The 20,598-nt window shown below is 46.3% G+C and overlaps 1 protein-coding gene and 1 long non-coding RNA gene across 9 annotated transcripts in view; one reads left to right on the top strand and one right to left on the bottom strand.

The window, feature by feature from the left end:
* Positions 1-20,598, top strand: part of TRIM36 (tripartite motif containing 36) — a 55,037-nt gene that overhangs the window by 6,114 nt on the left and 28,325 nt on the right. For 4 of the 8 annotated variants that reach the window (XM_082191568.1, XM_082191572.1, XM_082191569.1 and 1 more), the window contains exon 2: positions 16,898-17,135. In XM_082191568.1, the coding sequence (XP_082047694.1) occupies positions 16,898-17,135 (238 nt within the window). Of the gene's footprint in view, positions 1-13,853; positions 14,149-16,897; positions 17,136-20,598 lie in introns of those variants that run through there. The other 4 variants (XM_082191575.1, XM_082191571.1, XM_082191570.1 and 1 more) reach the window with 2 other exon arrangements.
* The window catches only part of LOC309514508, a 145,726-nt gene continuing 129,790 nt past the window's right edge, over positions 4,663-20,598 (bottom strand). The window contains exons 2-3 of the long non-coding RNA XR_014212022.1: positions 4,929-4,972; positions 4,663-4,770 (exon numbers count right to left, since the gene is read on the bottom strand). This is a non-coding gene — a long non-coding RNA (uncharacterized lncRNA). The remainder of the gene's footprint in view (positions 4,771-4,928; positions 4,973-20,598) is intronic.

The raw sequence follows: 20,598 nt of genomic DNA, 5'->3' as shown, positions 1-20,598 counted from the left end.
GCTGTTGATTTAAAACTTTTCTGGCTGGCTAAATTTTCTGCTATTTTCATGCCTACAAATTCGTCTTAGCCTGCGGAGGAGTTGTGTATAAGTTTTGTTAACGCTTACCACTCCCAATGGAAGTTAATTATGGCTATCATGAGGATCAGTGTATGCATAAGCAATAGTCCCATGTTGCTAAGTGACACTCCTAAAAATAATTTCTCATTCTGTGGCAACAGATAGGGAATATGTTAGGGAAAAGTTGTCATCTTTCAGGAAATGATTTGTAAATGGAGCTCCAGGGGGGAAACTGAGGGTGTTTGCATCTTCTTCACACTCTGAAAACCAAACTCCTCCTAGTGTGATATCACCTGTTATAGTAACTTGGGTTTTCTCTCTTCGCTGCTTCATAAAGTGTGCAACCAGCAGCCTATAAAACCTGGGGGAATTGAAGTTGCTTCCAATACTTTGCTCCCGCATCAATGCCCCTGAATCTGTTCTTGCTCCTATTGCTTGGCCAGCGAAGGGGCTCAACCTGTGGCCCTATTAACTCCTTTTAACCCTGACCACTGGCTATACTGGTGGGGCTGATGGAACTTGAGAATCCAGCAAACATCTCCAGGGCCCACCCCTGAACCAAACATTTCTTGTTAAGGCTCAACCACATCCATTGAGGCTCTCCATCATTCCCAAAGGGTGTGTTTGTCCTATGAGGGCATTCTGTGCCCTCTTCTACACTAGTTCTGCTGACTCTAGTGAAGCGTAGGTGTCCTAGCGAATGGACTCGCCTTGGTGCAGTGGTGTGTGGTCAGTAGACTAAGGGGACTAGGCAAGTCCTCTAAATGTTCCTGGTAAATTAAAGTATTAAAGCTTGGTGCCTCCTTCCCAAAGTCTGGGAAACTTGTGCCCAGCTTAGGGAGGGGGGCGCGATGCTTATGCACATAGAATAAGGACATCGTGAGGTCAGCTTCCCCCCCCCCATTGCCCCCATAAGCTGGTTCCTCTGGCCCTAACTGCCCCCCTACGCCACTGCTGGTGAGAATGTGAAAAATGGCAGCACTGCATCCCAGTCTAAAAAACGGCTGAAGCACTTCCCCCTGTCCAGTTTAATGAACAAAGTCCATTGGTAATTGTTTGGTAATTGCTCCTTTAGTAATTACATTTTTAAAAATGAAGTTTGTTGTGGGGGGAGCCCTTTGAACATCCTCTTAAACATGCCTCAACTGCACAAATTCATGTAAAAGAGGCAGCAAGGCAGGAGAGACTGTAACTAAATGGGAATGAAGCTCTCAGCTAAAATAACCAAAGCGATTTCATTTCAAGGTAGCATAATGATATTGCTGACGTTAATTTCTTTGATATTTGTGTGCGCTGTTACAATCTGGCTCTATATATCTTGTCGTCTCTGTGTCCCGCTCTGAGTTGTCTGTCCGTTGTCTAAAAGTCTAGGCTTTTGGATCAAGGGATTGTGGTAGATGGTGGTACTCTGTAGAGCAGGGGTCCCCAAACTTGGGTCTTCAGCTGTTTTTGGACTGCAAGCCCATTGTCCCAGACCACTGGTCCTGCTAGCTAGGGATGATGGGAGTTGGAGTCCAAAAACAGCTGGATACCCAAGTTTGGGGAACCCTGCTGTAGAGAAACTAAGACCCAAAATAAAAGACAAGCAAGGTCTTGCTTCATGTTGGAGAGAACATGTCTCTGATCGGCAGCTGCTTTGAAGCCTTAGTTTTTTGATGTAAGTCTTCAGTGTGAATTGTGGCTAAGAGGGCTAAGGGAGAAACCACTTCCTCAGCTTATTCATAAAGTATACTTGCAGGGAAAAAAAGTTTGCTTGTCTGGAATGTTGTTTAAAATGAACGCTGCTCTTTGTATTGCAGCAGGAGTTTAAAATGCACACCATATGATATGCACTGTCTTGTGGAATGACAGCTCATATTCCGGTGCACTTCAGGGTAGAGTGCTTAACTTTGCAGCATAGAGAGCAAAAGAAAAGTTTTGCATAATGTTACCAGCAAAAATGCAGCATATTTCATTTATTATTATTATTATTATTATTATTATTATTATGAGGTAACTAAGATTTTACACCCACAAGAAAATTCTGTCCACTTCTGCAGGAGAGAGAAGCTGCTTCCAAGTTTACCATATCAAGATCGGGCATGGGCTTATGGGGTTATGATTCCGGAAGTAAAACTCTTGACAAAATATTTTATTTAGGGCATGTGTTAAGCACAAGCCTAACTCTATCCAGTAGGAACCAGAAACAACGGTAGCAGAGAAGCTGAAAAAAAGTTGTTTCAAATACAGGAAGCTTGGTTAAGGCTTCTGGGCTATAACAGCTTCCCCAGTATTATGCAATCAATTTAAATATTTTTAGCGGACGTATTGTGAAATGTTGATTCCAAATTATTTTAGCAACTTCATATTAGAGAAATAAGGATGTATTCTAAAATACTTGTGTACTTAATTTGTGAGGTTCTTGAACAAACAAGGGTAATAATCAAAAGAGCATAGTAAACTGGCTGCAAATAGAAATGATGTTTACTCCCAATTCTCTGATGACATTTAGATTAATATTTCAAAATCCAGCTGAATATATGAATGCAGAATCTCTTCCTGAGTGAAAGTCAGAGATGCAAGATAGAGATTTCCCCCCTTCAGACTTATGTCAAAATGGAAAGTTTATTTATCAAAGGCATTTTAAATAATTTCTTGCTTACTCTTTGTGACAATATAATATATCCAAATATATAATAAAATAAAATAATAAAATAATATATCCAAATAAATATATTGCCTGACAGTAGATCTTGGATTTTTCCCCTCATGAACCAACACAGCTACCTTTGCTTATTGTTCCTGTAAATAATTAAGTTATAGATACAGCTCTCTTCAAGAACTTCGCAAGAATCCCTTTTCCCCTCAAATGGCTGGTGCCCTGAGACTTTTGAGTAAAGATGGGCAGATTGTGCTGTCTGTGCATCTTCTGCCCTGGATGGAGTGTGTATTCTGTGGTTTCCTGTGTCTTCCTACGCCAGCCTTCCCTTCCCCCAAGAGATATAAAAGCTGCTCTTAATGTAATCATTACAACAGAACAATCAGTGTATGTCTCCAGGACCTTTGCTGAATCAGAATTGCTTTGTCGAATCCCAATGGAAATTAGATGTGTGTGTCCAGGGTGGGGGGTGGGAGCTGAACTTTAGCCTGCAATTCTGTATATCTATTCTTACCTCTGAGTAAGCCCCATTGACCTCGGAGGGGCTTGCTTCTATTTGTAGGATTGCACTATTCATTGTATTCTTAAAGCTTTTGCGAGATTGTAGTGATCTCACTGGTTTTACAGCTGCTGCTGTGATATTCTGTATTATTTTTGGGGGAGGGGTTATTGTACAGTGGTACCTTGGTTCTTGAACTTAATCCGTTCCAGGAGACCGTTCGATTCGCAAAACGGTCGAAAGCCAAGGCGCAGCTTCCGATTGGCTGCAGGAGCTTCTTGCACTCAATTGGAAGCCATGGAAAGCTGCATTGGACGTTTGGCTTCCGAAAGACGTTCACAAACTGGAACACTCACCTCCAGGTTTGCTGCGTTCGGGAGCTGATTTGTTCAGGAGCCAAGCTGTTTGAGTACCAAGGCACTACTGTAGTTGTTCTGCTATTTTAAGTTACTGTATACATCTTCCTGGGAGTCTTGTGCTGAAAAGTGGTGTTATTTATCCCTACATAACAGTCAGAAGTCTCCTGGCGTGGACTGGAAGATCAACCTGCTGATTAAAACCCTGAATTGGTTTCAAATATGACACTAAACAATAGACAATAGCAGGGGTCTGCAACCTTTAAGACAAAAAGAGCCACTTGGACCCATTTCTGAAGGGGAAAAAAACTGGGAGCCGCAAAACTCGTCATTATAAAAATAACTTTTTTGTCACTTTTTTATTATTTCTTTGTTTGACCCCTCAGAATTACTCCTCCTCATAGAAATAAACGTTAAATTAACAAGTTACCTTTTTTTTGTGTGTGTGTTCTTCACTCCCCTTCAAAACAGTGACCAGCGTACATGCCCCCTTTCAATGCAGTGACCAGCGTACATGCCCCTTACAATGTAGCGGGCGGGCAGGAAGGTGACGTCGGGACGGTGCGTGACTAACACACGCACCGCCCCCATGCGACGTCACAGCCAGTACAGCGCCCGCCACAGTGGGGAGTGTCGGGGCGCACAATTCGCCTCCTCCCCTCGCTAGTATCCGCCCCGGAGCCGCGGCAAAGGTGTAAAAGAGCCACATGCGGCTCCGGAGCCGCGGGTTGCAGACCCCTGGACAATAGAAATATTCCGTCAAACCTAAATATTTAAATATTTGATAATAAAAGGCAAATTCGGAGACATAATTGTTGAAATGTACAATTTAAAACAAATTTTGAGAGAAGGTGGAGTATTGCGGAACATGATTTTGTAACTAGGAACACAGAAAAGGGAGACGTGAGGGAGTCATGAAAGAGGGTTATGGAAATAATATTTAAGAAAATGAACTATTTTCTTTTTTGTGTTTTTTATGTATATTTTTACTTGTATTTTGTATGTTTTTTATGCTTTCTTTCTGTCTTCTTTTTTGATTTAAGTTTGTAGTATTGTTTGAATTGTTTAAAACTTTTAATAAATATTTTATAAAAAAGAAAGAAAGAAATATTCCCTCAAAATGCAACCCAAGGATGCTGCCTTTGTTGTTCTTAGGGAAGTTTTGTAGATGCTTTACTCTGCTAGAGCAAAACAGGATAATTGACTATCTGGCGCATCTGAGAACAAGAAAAGAATTTGCAACTACTTGGTTTGTGCTTAGTCTTTCTGCTGAGATAATAATGGATTGCCAAACTTTTCAAGGTATTATATTACAAGTAGCTTTGAAATTTAAATTATATTACTGCTGAAACAGTTAAGAAGAGCAGATACTTACACAATAACCCTGGTCCTAGGCAGTTTAAAATATGCTTCTGTTACCTATGAAAGTAAAATGACCTTTAATTCATTGCAGTTTTAATCGGAGTAGTAGAGCAAGATAATTGAGCTCCTTAAATCCAAAACAAACAAACAAACAAACATATCAACAGGTTAATCCCTTTGATCTGTTAGTGACAGGACTGAGCAAGCAGTTTTTCACAAAGGAGTCATGACAATAACAAAAGTTGGGAGGGACCGCCAAGAAATCTGCCAGTTTTATAATGAATCTACTTTGTCCCTGTGTCCATGCAAAAGCAGCTATTGTTGCCTTGTGGTCAGTGAATAGATAGATACTGGTTGTGTTAAGTCTCAAGCAGCCTTTGTGCACCCACCCACCCTACAGTCTAAGAAAGACTTGTTTTTAATGGTCCTTAACAACAGAGCAATGATTCTATATCAATTGATTGTTGCTGTTAACCTTGAATATTATTGGTAGCTCAGCAAAAACTAACAGGCGGCGTATGGTATCTATGGGTACTACTTATGTACAGTGGTACCTCGGGTTAAGTACTTAACTTGTTCCGGAGGTCCGTTCTTAACCTGAAACTGTTCTTAACCTGAAGCACCACTTTAGCTAATGGGGCCTCCTGCTGCTGCTGTGCCGCTGGAGCACAATTTCTGTTCTCATCCTGAAGCAAAGTTCTTAACCTGAGGTACTATTTATGGGTTAGCGGAGTCTGTAACCTGAAGCGTATGCAACCTGAAGCATATGTAACCCGAGGTACGACTGTGCTATGAAATAATCCCACTGGAATACCCTGGCTATTGGAATACTCTAGCATTCTCAAACTTTGTGCAAGTTCACAAGTAAGACTATATATGCACCAGATTTTTTGGGAATGGGCTGCTTGTTTTTCTTGAAATTAGCCATAAACTAATTCATTTTTGCATATGAAAGATTAAAACCTTGAGGCTTAATGTGGAAAGTCTCCCCCCCCCCAGCCTCTTCAGCCCCCTCCCCCATTTTTTAGAAGCAGTGGTGACTAATTTCATTCTTCTGAGACTGAACATGTCTCTGGAGCCAGTAATATTTTTAGTTCATCTCTTTATATGTGATACGGACCGAGGGGGGGGGTACCTATTTCCCCCCTTCTTCTTTGCTGTCCGAGGCGATGACCTCAAGGGTACCACCGCACACCCACCCTCGAACCCCCTTCACCGTTGCACAAGCACCACACGTTTCCCAGACCTTTTCCTGAGCGAAATAAGCTCGAATATATATATATTCCCTATCCTTTCCTATGCCTATCTGCGCTCCATACTTAGAATGAGTAGACCGAGTGTTTCCCTTCTCCGCTTATTCCTATGGCCGCGCTTTGGCCAATCACAGCCATGCATTCGTCCTGCAGGAGCTAGCTCAGGGAGCTCTTGCACGCCTCATTTAACCTCCTGACGAGCTGCTGACGGCCCCCCACGGCGAGAACAATAGAACCGAAACTCCCGACCTCGTAAAACTGTCAAACCCTTGTTACAATGTATCCATTTCTACAAGAATGGATACATTCTGCTTCCGCTTTTGATCTAGGCTACGGGACGGACTGAAAGTCATCAGAACCTTTCAAAATTCATATAAAATCAACCACAGCTCCAATTTTCTTGCTCTTGGTGTCATTCGACTCGGTTTCCCCAGGACTCCATGATGTTGGCCGACTCCATAATCCTCGAGACGGCAAGTCACGTACACAGGAACTCCTTAATCCTGTCAGATCGCTCTGCCCAGCCCGTCCCCCGGGCAATACCAGGTGGCAGACAGCGCATATCAGTAACCCATTGTCCCACCGCCACCGGTACTCATGAAATGTATATTTGTGTATGACCCTCGCTCTGCATATTCCCCCTCCCTTTCCTCAAATGTAAATTAGTCTAACCCCACCTTTTCTCTGACATATTCATGACGTGTGTAATGTATTCATGATGTAACCCATGAAACCCAACCTTCCCATAATGTATTCATGACGTTCCGCGCACTGTGTTATGGGACTTGGTGGGAACTTTTAAAAGTTTATGTCGCCCCATTCTCGGGGTTCAATCTCGCCTTGAACCTGTTGCGCAATAAACTTGGATCTTCGCATTTTGCTCCTGCGTCCGGCTGAGCTTCCTTTTCTTCCGCTAGAATCCACGGACTTGGTCCGATTGGCTGGGTGGCAGGGTAGATACGCACCCAGATTTTCCGTAACAGCTTGGCGCCCAACGTGGGGCGGGCGGTTCTCCCGGGTTGCTGACCGGAGGCCCCGAATTCTTCAGCCGGCTGCGGGCCAATTTGCCCGAGAAGACCCTTTTGGACCTCCGGCCATCTCCCGGGCGGTAATCGGAAGCCCCAGGAGTTCAGCCGGGGAGCAAAAGGGATCCAGCCGGCTCATTCATCGATCCCGGGATCGGATCGACGGGAAGACGCGTGAGTATAGGAAAATCCAGTGCACTGGTGGGAAAGGGGTGGAAGTCTCCTGGCAACTGAATTCTCTGCCCTCCTCTCTATCGCTCCTTCTTGCCTTTCTCTTGGTCCGGTTAGTGAGAGAGACCGTGGACCGCCGCTCAACCCGAAAGGGGGGTTCTGAGCTCTATCTCTTTTCCTTAAAATCTCCAGCCAGCCGCACCAATTGGGAGCCCGAAAGTAAGACGGAGAGACCCGACTTGAAAGATAGCCGACTCCCCGCAACGGGCATCCCAGTTGAAAGCAAGGGGTTGGAGCTCTTTTTCCGAACTTCCCGAGCGCCCTCACCGAGGGGGCAGGAAGGGGTCTGGCTTTACTATCACCAATCCCAGCCGCACCGGTCGGTGCCACGTAACACGTGTATCGTGCGTGAGCCCGCTTCCGAAAGCAAGGGGGATTTCCTATTCGAATTCTATCCAGGGATTACCCGACCTGGCACCGCACGGCGCGGGCGTCCAGTAAGGCCCCTTTTCCTGAGAGTGTGACGATAGGTAGGAGGTTGCCAGGAGAGATTGCCCATGAGGAATTGGGCGGGAACCGGCAGAGTGGAAAAGGAACCCCAGGTTAAAGGAAAGTAAGGGAATAGACTATAAGGAACCAGGTAGATAGAGCTCTTAAAAACCCCACTAAAGAAGTTGCTTAGCAGCTAAAGACCCCTCTTTACTATATATCCTCGCAGTAGGCATACCAATTCCCTAGGTATACCAATCCTTACCGACCCTCTTTCTTTCTTTCTTCTTTCCTGTCTAGACACGCGTGAGTTAAAATGGGTACCCAGACTTCCAAACACGAGCGGGCTCACTCTGGGAGGAAGGCTTCTGGAAAGCCATCCCGATCTCAGAAAGACCCTGACTCCCCTCTCCAATTTGTTATTACGTATTGGAAGTCAATCCCTGGCCACAAACTATTATCAAAACAAAAGTTAGAGGACCTCTGTTCTGAAATCTGGCCCGCCAGTACTGCCTCTTCCAAGCCAGAATTGCGCTGGCCCCCGGGAGGCTCGTTTAATGAAGATCGTATGAACCATTTAAAGAAACATTTAATGGAAGAAAAACCCCGTCAATTGGAATATTGGGCTACCTTTGAGATCGTAAAGGGATTACTCCAAGCCTCAAAGGGAACTACTTCTTATCAACTGCCTATACTAAATCCTGGACGGCAGCCCATGCCCCCCCCATATGACGGACACCTCGCGGATGACGATGTGCAACAAGCTCTGGTCCCCTTTTACTATAGGAGACCAACACCGCCTGCCCCTAGCGACAGCTCAAATAGTGACGAGGAGACGGGGGATGAAGGGGCACAAGGGAACGAGAACAAAGTAATTACGAGACAACAGGCTAAAAGAGACCAAGCTAAGACCAAAATCTTCCCCACCCCACTGCCCCATAATACCGTTGAAGATCCCGTCCAAACTAGAAAGAAGCCTCTCCCCTCAGCACCACAGGAGCCCACAGTAGAACCCCTAGGTCAAAGCGCGGAGGCCCCGGGAACTTCTGACCAAGTGAGCTCAACCGTAACCTCTACTGCGGTCCAAATGCCTCTAAGAGCTTTGCCGATACCGCCTCTTCAACCCGACGGACCTCCGCGAATGGTTTATACACATCACCCCTTTTATACCTCCGACCTTGTAACTTGGTCGAACCAGATGCCCTCCCTGAGGGACGACCCTGACAAATGCCACCGGCAAATTAGTGCCATCTTCTCCACCCACAATCCCACCTGGCCAGATGTCCATGTCCTTTTAAATGCCCTTTTCAACGAGGCAGAAAAAGCAGACATCCTAACCAAGGCTGGAGAAGCAATAGAATTGCCAGATTACCAGAGGGGACGGCCCCAAGGGTTGGAGGCTCTATCAGCCCAGTGCCTCCGTGTGGAACCCTCATGGGACTACAATACCGCAAACGGAATCTGGTACCTGAATCTATTTAAGAAGGCCATTCTGGACGGCGTAAAGGCGGCCGGACAACGCACCGTTAATTGGACCAAGGTCCAGACAGTAATGCAGGGACCGAATGAGCACCCGTCCGATTATTACACCAGATTAGTCTCGGCCATTAAGACTTGGGGGGGAATAGATCCTGAAAATTCCCAACATGAGGTGATAGTAAAAGGTTTCTTCAAAGATCAAGCCTGTCCAGACATTAGGAAAGCCTTGAACCTTCAAATTGGATACGATGGGAAAAGCATTAGTGAGATTTTGTCCATCGCAAAGTCCGTCTACAACTCCCGAGATGAGAGAAAAAGGAAGGAAAACAAGCCCGAGATCGAGCAAATTTTAGCTTTAAGTATGGATAGTAACCATGACCCTTACCGAGGTAGAGGCTTCAACCGAGGCAAGGGGGTCCGGGGAGGAGGACCACCCAATCCTAACAGACAATGGGGACCGACTACCGGATGCTACTACTGCGGGGAGGAAGGACATATAAAAAGATTCTGCCCCTACCTTAACACACCACCTTACGGAGGGCAGGATTCTAAGCCGCTCCCCGCTCGAACCAACCGTCCTCCATTCCCCTCGCAGCCTAATCTAACCCAGGGGTATACAATTCAACAACCAACGACCTACACTCCGCACACTCCTCCAAATCCAATTCCTCAGACCCAGCGACCCCAACCGGGCCCACGGATTCAAATGCCAGCCATAAACCCGCCTCCCAACCCTTGGACCAATGCTACTACTTCTCCCTTGCACCCCCCAAATCAGCCACCACCGGATGACCAAGACACTTATTGACAACTAGAAGGGGATCCCACTCCTGCCCAAAACATTTGCCCCATACTAGCGCTGTCACCTGAGGATCCCGTTTGCACTATCGAAATCGACGGCCATCCTTACCAATGCCTACTAGATACAGGAGCCACATATTCCACCTTAACCGACAGCCACTTACAACCGGGAACAGTAACGAAAAAAGTAATGGGACTGGATGGGATACCCCGTACTTGCCCACTCCTTTCCTATGCCTATCTGCGCTCCATACTTAGAATGAGTAGACCGAGTGTTTCCCTTCTCCGCTTATTCCTATGGCCGCGCTTTGGCCAATCACAGCCATGCATTCGTCCTGCAGGAGCTAGCTCAGGGAGCTCTTGCACGCCTCATTTAACCTCCTGACGAGCTGCTGACGGCCCCCCACGGCGAGAACAATAGAACCGAAACTCCCGACCTCGTAAAACTGTCAAACCCTTGTTACAATGTATCCATTTCTACAAGAATGGATACATTCTGCTTCCGCTTTTGATCTAGGCTACGGGACGGACTGAAAGTCATCAGAACCTTTCAAAATTCATATAAAATCAACCACAGCTCCAATTTTCTTGCTCTTGGTGTCATTCGACTCGGTTTCCCCAGGACTCCATGATGTTGGCCGACTCCATAATCCTCGAGACGGCAAGTCACGTACACAGGAACTCCTTAATCCTGTCAGATCGCTCTGCCCAGCCCGTCCCCCGGGCAATACCAGGTGGCAGACAGCGCATATCAGTAACCCATTGTCCCACCGCCACCGGTACTCATGAAATGTATATTTGTGTATGACCCTCGCTCTGCATATTCCCCCTCCCTTTCCTCAAATGTAAATTAGTCTAACCCCACCTTTTCTCTGACATATTCATGACGTGTGTAATGTATTCATGATGTAACCCATGAAACCCAACCTTCCCATAATGTATTCATGACGTTCCGCGCACTGTGTTATGGGACTTGGTGGGAACTTTTAAAAGTTTATGTCGCCCCATTCTCGGGGTTCAATCTCGCCTTGAACCTGTTGCGCAATAAACTTGGATCTTCGCATTTTGCTCCTGCGTCCGGCTGAGCTTCCTTTTCTTCCGCTAGAATCCACGGACTTGGTCCGATTGGCTGGGTGGCAGGGTAGATACGCACCCAGATTTTCCGTAACAATATGTATGTAAACTTTCCAAAACAAACACAGTGCTGGACAGGGAGGTTTGCCAAACAGACAAAATGTTAATAAGAAAGTTGAAGTGCTTTGTTGCAGTGTGGAAAATATAAAAAAAACTACGCTATCTCTTGTGACCCTAAACAATGTATTTTTAAAAAATCATCGTCCTGTGGTCTGGGTGGGAATTGCAAAGCAATGGTGGAATCAAGTGCCCCTACAAACTTAAATAATTCACGGAGCAGGCCCTGATCGAATGGGGCAAGGGGGGGGGCATTTGCCTCAGGCGGCAGGTTGGGGGCGGCAGCAAAAACAGCATCCTGTTCTAATAGGCAGAACCCAGCTGGAATGTCGCTGAGCATGTATTGCAGGCCAATGGAGTGCCACTCTCACACGCTGTAGTGCTCCTTCACTTTCTTGCTGAAGCAGCAGGAACGTAAAGGGGAAGTGAGAGGGTGGCTGGTGCTTAAAAGCGGTGGGCTGCCCCCTGCCATGCTCAGGATGCCAGGCATGCAGCTTTTAATGTCTGCCATGCACGAGGTAGCTGCCCCTTCTACCACCTGGGTCAGAAAAGTGTCCCACAACCTGACACCTGTCCCTCCCAGCATCTGTCCTGCCAGGATTCCCACTGTCTTGCCCTGTTCTGATCTGTGAAAACAATGAAGGCAAGAAAGAGTTTCTGCCTTTGCCCACCCCACTTTGCTGCTGCTGCTGCTGGCAGCCCTGGTCATTGCTGCTGCAGCTTCTTGTCTTCCTCTTTTATGAAAGCCTGCATCTCCAGCCCTCCCCTTCTATGCTTCTTTCAGGGGCAGCCGGTGAAGGGCAGCTATGCAGAGCTTTGCTCCTTAAGGCAAAATTTGTAGATCCAGCGCTGCCAAGGAGCGTGAACAATCTGAATAGTTGTTGAAGGAAAAGAGAAAACTGGCAAAGGAAAATGCAACGCTATCAAAACAATGAATTCCATAAAGAAATATCTTAGTCAAGATGAGTAGTCAAGTCCGCTTTGTGTTAAGACTCTAATTCAACATGCTTTAATTAAGCCTTTCCCAAAAATGTGAGCCAAATACAATGGCTCTCAGTCTAAAAAAAATTAAAAATCTATCCAATGTGATTTTAGAAGCTGAACCCTATGGAAGCACAGATGGTATTTCCTCCTCCTCCTCCTGATGGAGAGATTCAGTTTGCTGGATGTAGATAAAGGAGAGGTCTGCTGCTTAGTTTCAGATAGAGTTCCCTGAATTTGTTTCCCTCTGTTCTGAATGGTTAATGATAGCTTAAGAATTAATCTAATTGAACTGACAGTGATAGAAACAGACAAGTACAGCCCATTCGCTCCTCATCCTCCTCTTTTTGGGCTCTCTTATGTTGGTAGCCCTGAAAAACTATGTATGTTTACTTAGAGGCTGGTCACTAGATACAGTAGGGATCATTCTCCGGGAAGCATTGCTGAGAATACAGTCTTATCAATCTTAAGTTTGTGTGACTCACTTGAGCCAACTCATTACTCTTGTGCAGACACAGCACAAACTGTTATTTAAAAAGCTTCACCTTTGCCTCCATGGTCATTCTTTTGTGCCTGGAAAACGGGCTTGCCAAAATAATTTGACTTCATTTGCAGAGGAACTACAGCAAAGATAACCCGCCACCTGGGATGTATTGTCTTGAATGAAGGGGAACAATCCCCATTGCCCTTAAGGCAACCGAGCCCTTGTGGTGCTTTCCAGCCAAGCAAAGTCGATGGCTCACAATGCCCAGAAGCATCCATTTTGCATGGGGCTTTCAGGGCTGCGCCGATTTCCCCAAAGCCCAAACACTACAACACCCTCCCCCTTGCAAGTTCCAAGCCTAGAGGCTGGACTCTCCTGGGCCCCTAAACCATTCCGGGCTTCCCTTTACTGTAGTAGTAACGGTTGCAGCTCAGTTCAAGTTTATATATCGCTTTTATATGTATATCACGTTTATATATCGCAAAGCAACCTGAAAGCGGTTTATGTGGCTTGAAAAGCTCCAGCCCCCTCTGTGCCCCAGCTCAGCTCCCCTGCAGTCACCCCAGCGGCACGTGGCGTCAACTCAACAGGTGAAGAAGCAGCCCTCCCTGTTGCAACTCAAGGCCGGGGAGAAGCAAGACCGGCCGCCCTCTTGCTTTGGCTGCGGGTCGCGTGTGCACGTGCGTTTGGCGACTTGAGAGCAAGAAAGAGCGAACAAGCAACTTTTCTCCGGAGTGAACGTGATTCTGGCACTTTTTGTTTTTGCGAAAGGGGGGACAGGCGGGGCGGGGCGCAGCTCGCTTCCCCTTTCCGCCACACATTTGGCTCCTGGCGTGTGTACGCGTGTACACGTGTCGTCCCCGCCTCATTTCCCCTCTCGAGGAGTAAAGTCCCGCCGGCAACCCGCCTCCCGGCTGAGGTGGCCAACAAAGGTGCCAGGTGCCGCCCCTCCCACATTGTGTCGTGGGCGTGGTTGCCAGGCTGCCCCCGCCGCCGCCCTGCTCCCCCCCGCCCCCTCCCGCGCCAGGCCCCTCCCCCTCCCCTCGCGCCCCACCCTCCAGGCCAGCGCCGGAGTTTCCTCAGGGGGGGTAGGCAGCAGTCGGGTGGCAGCTGCTGGGCGCCTCGTAGCCGCTTCGCGCGCGCGCCCGCCCCTCTCTCTCCTCCTCTGTCTTCCTCCCTCGCGCCGCCGCGCGCTCCCCAAAGCGGGGAGGGCGGACCTCGCCGGTCCCGAGAGAGGCAGCGAAGCGAGCAGAGAGAGAGAGAGAGAGAGAAGCGAGCACACGCGCGCGCCGGGCACCCTTCGGGAGCAGCGGGGGCGGTGGCGTGTCCAGGATGGAAGGGGACCGGCTGGAACCCGCCGTGAGTAGCCCTGAGAGAGGGAGGGAGGGACGGGGGGGGGGAGGCTGGCGGGAGTTCTTGGAGGGAGACGAGTGGGCGGGGTGGGGGGCACGTATGTATGTGTGCGCGCGTGTGTGTGAGGGAGATTTACAGGGACTGAGGAGGAAATGCTCTTCTCCGGTTTTAGAGTAGTTGATCTACCTGCCTAGGTGCCTCCCTCAAAGCCATGGGCAAGGGCCCTCCCCCAAGGGACAGCTGCCCTTCTCCCCCCAAATCAAGTGAATAAATAAAAAATACTTAGGTTCTAATATGAATCCTGCCCCCCACCCCACAACATAAACCCCAGCTACACCCGTGTGCCTAGCTTCTTGATCAGGGGTGCCAACTTGAATAAAACATGGGGGTAGGTATGACCTGCATAATCCATCACAAGACACAGCGCATACTATTTAAAAGGGAATAATGACCATCAACCTGGTGTGGGGAAGGGAGGTGCTCCCATCAAATATTTTATTTGGGGTGGGGCTGGAGGGTCCTAGGCCCCTCGGAGTTGAGCTGGCTTCTCTGCTTTTGATGCACAGGGAGAAGCCCACTCCTCAGGTGGAGTCGTATTTTGCCAATCGAATCTCTTCCTTGTCTCTCCTTTTAGTGCTTAGCCTTCCTGGTCTGCCTGCAAAAAGATAGCCCAGCCTCCTCTTCTGCCCTCTTTCAGCATTTGCTTTACAGCTGCTGGTTTTGCCATATATATATATATATTCATTCTCTCCTATGTGGGACGTGACTTCTCCCCCTCCATCTCTTCTTCGTTTTGACACGTACAATAAGCAGGACTTGGGTGTGTAACCTCTCACTATATGTACCGTGCGCCCAGAGCGTTGTGCAAACTCATGCTTGCTGCAGTTGACCGCTGGGTGGACTCTGCCCCAAGGAGGAGCTGTCAGCTGCTGCAGGCAGACCAGGGGTCTCTTCAGATCTCTTAAGGGATTTCTGGGCGTGGGTGGGATCAGACAATGGTGCGCATTGGAGAGGATGAGGGGTGTGCCAAAGGTGCTTGCTGCACATGCTAAGAAGCTGTGAACAATCCCTGCTTTTCTCTGTGTGCGGAATAAAGTAGACGCATTTGTGTTAGGGTTGCCTGTGGAAGCTTTATAATTGGGGCCAGCCGCATGAGAGTGAGTGGCAGGCATGGGGAAAACATAGCAGTGATGATGCAGCCTGATTTGGTATCCATGCGCTGATGTCTCTCATCCACGTTAATTTGGAATGTCCTGTACGGGCTGCATACAGGGGGGAGAACACTTCAAAGAGCGGGAAAGTATTTTGGCTAATGAATCCATATTAAATTATCTTATATACCTTGATAGATGGATGGTAGCTCAGTAGCCACTTGCAGTTGGATCTGGAATGATCAGTGTTGAACTATGACTCTGGAATGCTTCAAAAATCTTTTTAGCTAGAACAATAGTAGCACAAAAGAAATTTGAGTCTGTGCAGCATAAGCGATGCTACTTCAATCAGACCGCTTTCAGTTGGCTTAAAAACTACTCTCTCTCCAGTCAGTGTGTTAGGACTAATGTTCAGCGCCATCTCTCTTCTCCCTCTTCTTTGGATGAGAGGAAGGTGCAGCTTTTGTTTCTGGAGAATGAATGGAGGGTTGATCATCACTCACTGTGCTTTGGCAGCACAGTTCGCAAAGCCCTATTCCCCAAAGGCGAAGAGCCGGGCATTGCGGAGTCTGTCTCCTAATTTATTCAACCAGGCTATAACTTATTCTGACTGAGCTGTAACTGGGACAAACATCTCTTCTCTCTTACCTAACAATGTGCTTTTTTGTTCTTCAGAGTCCTTTTGGAAGAGAGGCAAAGCAAACTGCAACATGCACAGCAGTGTCTATTTAAGGGGCAGTTTTATTTCAAGTGCTTTGATTACCAAATACAACTTGCCTTGCAAGGAAATAAAATTTAATGAGATAATTTACTATAATTGCATAAATGGAATATTTGAAGAGTAATTGATTATACAACTGCTTTAATATATAAAGTTGTTCCTATATGTAAAAACATTTTGGTAGTAACTTCTTATGATATTTACTGCCATACCATGGCATCACTGAAAGTGCAACCCTCAGAATACATAGGAATTGCTGAGATTTTCCTTTGGATATTTGTCCTGTCTGTGGCATTAAGATTTATTTTAGTGCACTCATATCCATAAGTTCAAGGGACGCGGGTGGCACTGTGGGTTAAACCACAGAGCCTAGGACTTGCCGATCAGAAGGTCGGCGGTTCGAATCCCCATGACGTGGTGAGCTCCCGTTGCTTGGTCTCTGCTTCTACCAACCTAGCAGTTCGAAAGCACATCAAAGTGCAAGTAGATAAATAGGGAAGGTAAACAGTGTTTCCGTGCGCTGCTCTGGTTCGCCAGAAGCAGCTTAGTCATGCTGGCCACATGACCCAGAAGCTGTACGCCGGCTCCCTCGGCCAATAAAGCGAGATGAGCGTCGCAACCCCAGAGTTGGCCACGACTGGACCTAATGGTCAGGGGTCCCTTTACTTTACCTTTTATCCATAGGTTCAATAGGACCCTGTGTGGTCTTTCTGAACACCGAATCTCAAATAAATATAGTTTAATATATTTGCTCTTCCATTTTTTTTTAAAAAAAGCTCTGTGGTTGAAATAGCAAATGAAATGGGTATATGTATTTTGTTTGTTTATGTAGTTGCCTCACTGCTGCTTATAATTTTTTTCATTCCTTGTTGTTTGCTTCCAGGTTACCATTAAGAATATTGAACGAGAGCTCATCTGCCCAGCATGCAAGGAGTTATTTACCCATCCACTTATACTCCCTTGTCAACATAGTATCTGCCACAAATGCGTAAAAGAAATCCTCTACTTTACGCTTGAAGATTCGTTCAATGATGCTGCCTCAGAGACCTCCAATCAAAGTAGCCCTCGCAACCGAATGCATTCCCCTAGCTTGGATAGAATTGACAGGGTTAATAGATCAGGTATGTAAAAGTAACGCTGTGATTAGTGGATTGCAAAATTTATTTGGAACAAGCCAAATCTTTTTTTTTTTTTAATTGTAACCTTCCTTAGTGTTCTATAGGTAGTTCTTATTATTGTCAAGATGTATTAATATTATTATTAGATTTGCAGTGAAGTGGGCTGGATCACACATGTAGTGGTGGCTGGTTCCCAAAGGAACAGAAGGCAGGGAGACCAAAAGTAATGAAGCCAAGGCCAATGACAGGCAGAGCCAACTATTTCAAATTTTGTCCCCATCCTCCTCCCTGCTGAAATTTACAAGAACATTGCTGCAACTAAGGAGGAGGGCTGGTTGTAGGTAAGAAGACAGGCAGGTAGAGACTGACTGGGGACAGTTCTCCATTTGCCCTAATAAACCAGAGCCCATTGTATATTTCTAGTAGTATCGCAATTGGGTTTACATTCCCTGTAATTGACTTTGCTAAGCATATATTTTGTGTTTGTGCTGATTTAATTTCTAGACCCTTTATAGCACCTCTAAATCCATCTTACTGGAAATAAGCCCTGCTCATCAGTTATTCGAAAAAGGAGTGTTTAGGATCATGGCTTTAATCCCCCACTCATTTCTATGCTCCGCTATATCTGGTTTGCCGTGTGATGCTGGAATTGTTCACAAAGCCAACTAAAATTGCCAGATACATTTTAGACATGTACTGTACTGGGTAAGACAATTTGTCCACCTGCCATTTATGTAGACAACAGTATTGCCTACTTTGATTTGCAACAGTTCTTCAGGATCTGAGGCAGAGGTCTTTCCCATCACCTGCTATCTGATCCTTTTAACTGGAGATTTCCCAGGGATCTTGCGTTCTTCCTTGTACTTTTGGTAGTTGCAGTCCTGGTACACCGGAAACTAAATTTTACTAGTATTGTTACTGGGGTAGATGCCATAACTGGAATACCTTGTGTTTTCAAAAGGGCTAAGATGACTGTTTGCATATGTTAAACTTTTACTTAATAAATCTATATGTGCTGCTGCTGTTATAAAGTGCCTAAGTAGGGCTATGAACTATTGGCTAGTTAACTGGTTATGGGTTTGTGTTTGGATATAGAGTTATGAATAATCTCCTTATGGTAAGTAAGTCTGAGGTTACATTGATTGTCCAAGACAATATAAATGGTATTATAATTAACCAATAATAAATGCTTCAAAATGTAACAGTTCTTAAAAGAAACAAGATCTGTACTGTATTAAAATAAACCCTCATCTTTTAATTAGAGATATTGACAACTTGATATTAGTAATCATGATAAGATGAAATCAAGCTCTCTTCCCCCCAATGCCTCATAACAATTGTGCAGCCTGATCTGGTCCTTGTTTACTCAGAAGTAAGCCCCCTCAAACACAGTGGAACTTACACGCAAGTAAGTGTGCATGCAGTTACAACCTAATCCATTTTTCTGTTCTGCAGTGGGAAGAAGGGCACCTGACCCATTATTTTAAGTATACCATAGTAAACCAGCTTCTAAAAACAATTTTCTGTTCATTGTTTACAGCCTCACAGAGGAGGTCTCTTGGGTGCAGAGGTAGAAATGCTTCACTTTTGTTTGGCAGTAGTTAGTATTTGGCTCTTGTAATAAATATGTTTGCCTATACTTCTCTTAGACATCAGTGGTCAAGTCCAAGCTTAGTGGGTGGATAAAGGTAATATTGTTTAGGAACTATTACCCTCATCTTTGTGGAACAGATATGAAGGTCAACTGGATTCAAGAGTGCAACTTGGTAGCTCTTATTGCATGATCTAAAAGAATCAATACAAATAAAAGAAAATCCTTTAGGAATAACCACAATGCAATTATCTCTGTTTCTACTGAGGAGTAAGTCCCATTGAATTTAATGGAGTTTACTGCTGGATAAATGGTATAGAATTGCAGCCCCATTGGCAAGGTCACACTTAGATTGCTGGCTTAACTGGAAATAGTATTATTGTTTGTTGGACAAACTCTGCTTAATCTTAACTATTTTTAGTGTACACAAGCCAACTTAAAGGGTGGAATCCAGCATAGCACTAAGAAGAGCATTCCATCAGAATGGAATCATTTCTGCTTGCCCAGTGCAGTGTCCTCTGCCAGCATGCTATACTGGGGCTTCTCCCAATCCTCCTGAGCAGATGTGGGGAGGGTTTGGAGGTTTGGAGGGTGGCAGCAGGAGAACAGGCATTTTCTGCTGTGGCTCTTTTGTTTGTGGAATTCTCCCCCCAGGAGGCTCGCCTGACACCTTTGTTACATATCTGTAGGCTAACAATTTTTCTCCAAACGAAAACTGCTTGTTCTTCAGTCTCCCCTTCCCATTAAAGACTGTCAGAAGTACCGTATTTTTCCGTGTATAAGATGATAAAAGGTAAAAGTACCCCTGCCCGTACGGGCCAGTCGTGACCGACTCTGGGGTCGTGTGCTCATCTCGCTTAAGAGGCCGGGAGCCAGCGCTGTCCGAAGTCACTTCCGGGTCACGTGGCCAGCGTGACGAAGCTGCTCTTGCGAGCCAGCACCAGCGCAGCGCACGGAAACACCGTTACCTTCCCGCTATAAAGCGGTACCTATTTATCTACTTGCACTTAGGGGTGCTTTCGAACTGCTAGGTGGGCAGGAGCTGGGACCGAACGACGGGAGCTCACCCCGCCGCAGGGATTCGAACCGCCGACCATACGATCGGCAAGTCCTAGGCACTGAGCTTTTACCCACAGCTCCACCCGATGCTTTTTGCTAAAAAAAAAATTAGGCAAAAATTGGGTGTCGTCTTATACACGGATAGTGAATGCAGAGGGGGGACATGCGATTAATGGCAGCAGCAAGCAGGAGATTGGCAGCGGTGATTGGGTGGGTGATTGGTGGCTGCGGCAAGGCCTGCTGGCGATTGGATGTGGCGATTGGGGGCTGTGGCGAGGCAGGCAGGCGATTGGCTATGGCCAGTGGGCGGGTGCGCTGTTGGTGGCAGCAAGTGGGCAGACAGTTGGTGGCTGCGGCAAGGTGTGCGATTGGTTGTGGCTGTGGCAAGCGATTGGCAGTGGCGGGCAGGCAGGCAAGCGATTGGTCCCCCCCCCAGCTAAATAACTTAATTTTGGGTTGAAAAAACCAGGGGTTGTCTTATACATGGGGGCATCTTATACACAGAAAAATACGGTACTTTCTACTTCACTGATATCCCATGTTGTGCTTGAAAATACAGATTACAAAATATTTGACTTACTGGTACATATATATTCTTCTTTTAAAGTGCATCTTGTGAGGATGAATGCATTCCAGAGTGACATGAATGGAACTGAAAAAGGGTTCCAATGCTAAATCGATTAGTAAAATTTATTAACCTTCAAGGAAAATGACATTGCCACAATGTAAATAAAGGTTTCTCAAAGTTTGATTCCTAAATTGTCACTGAATGCCCGCGTATCCTTAAGGGAAATATTTTATCTGAGGAGAGCAAGC

The sequence above is a fragment of the Podarcis vaucheri genome, assembly GCF_965113315.1.
Source record: "Podarcis vaucheri genome assembly, chromosome: 11".
Classification (NCBI taxonomy): domain Eukaryota; kingdom Metazoa; phylum Chordata; class Lepidosauria; order Squamata; family Lacertidae; genus Podarcis; species Podarcis vaucheri.
This window is presented reverse-complemented; position numbering and strand designations above follow the sequence as displayed.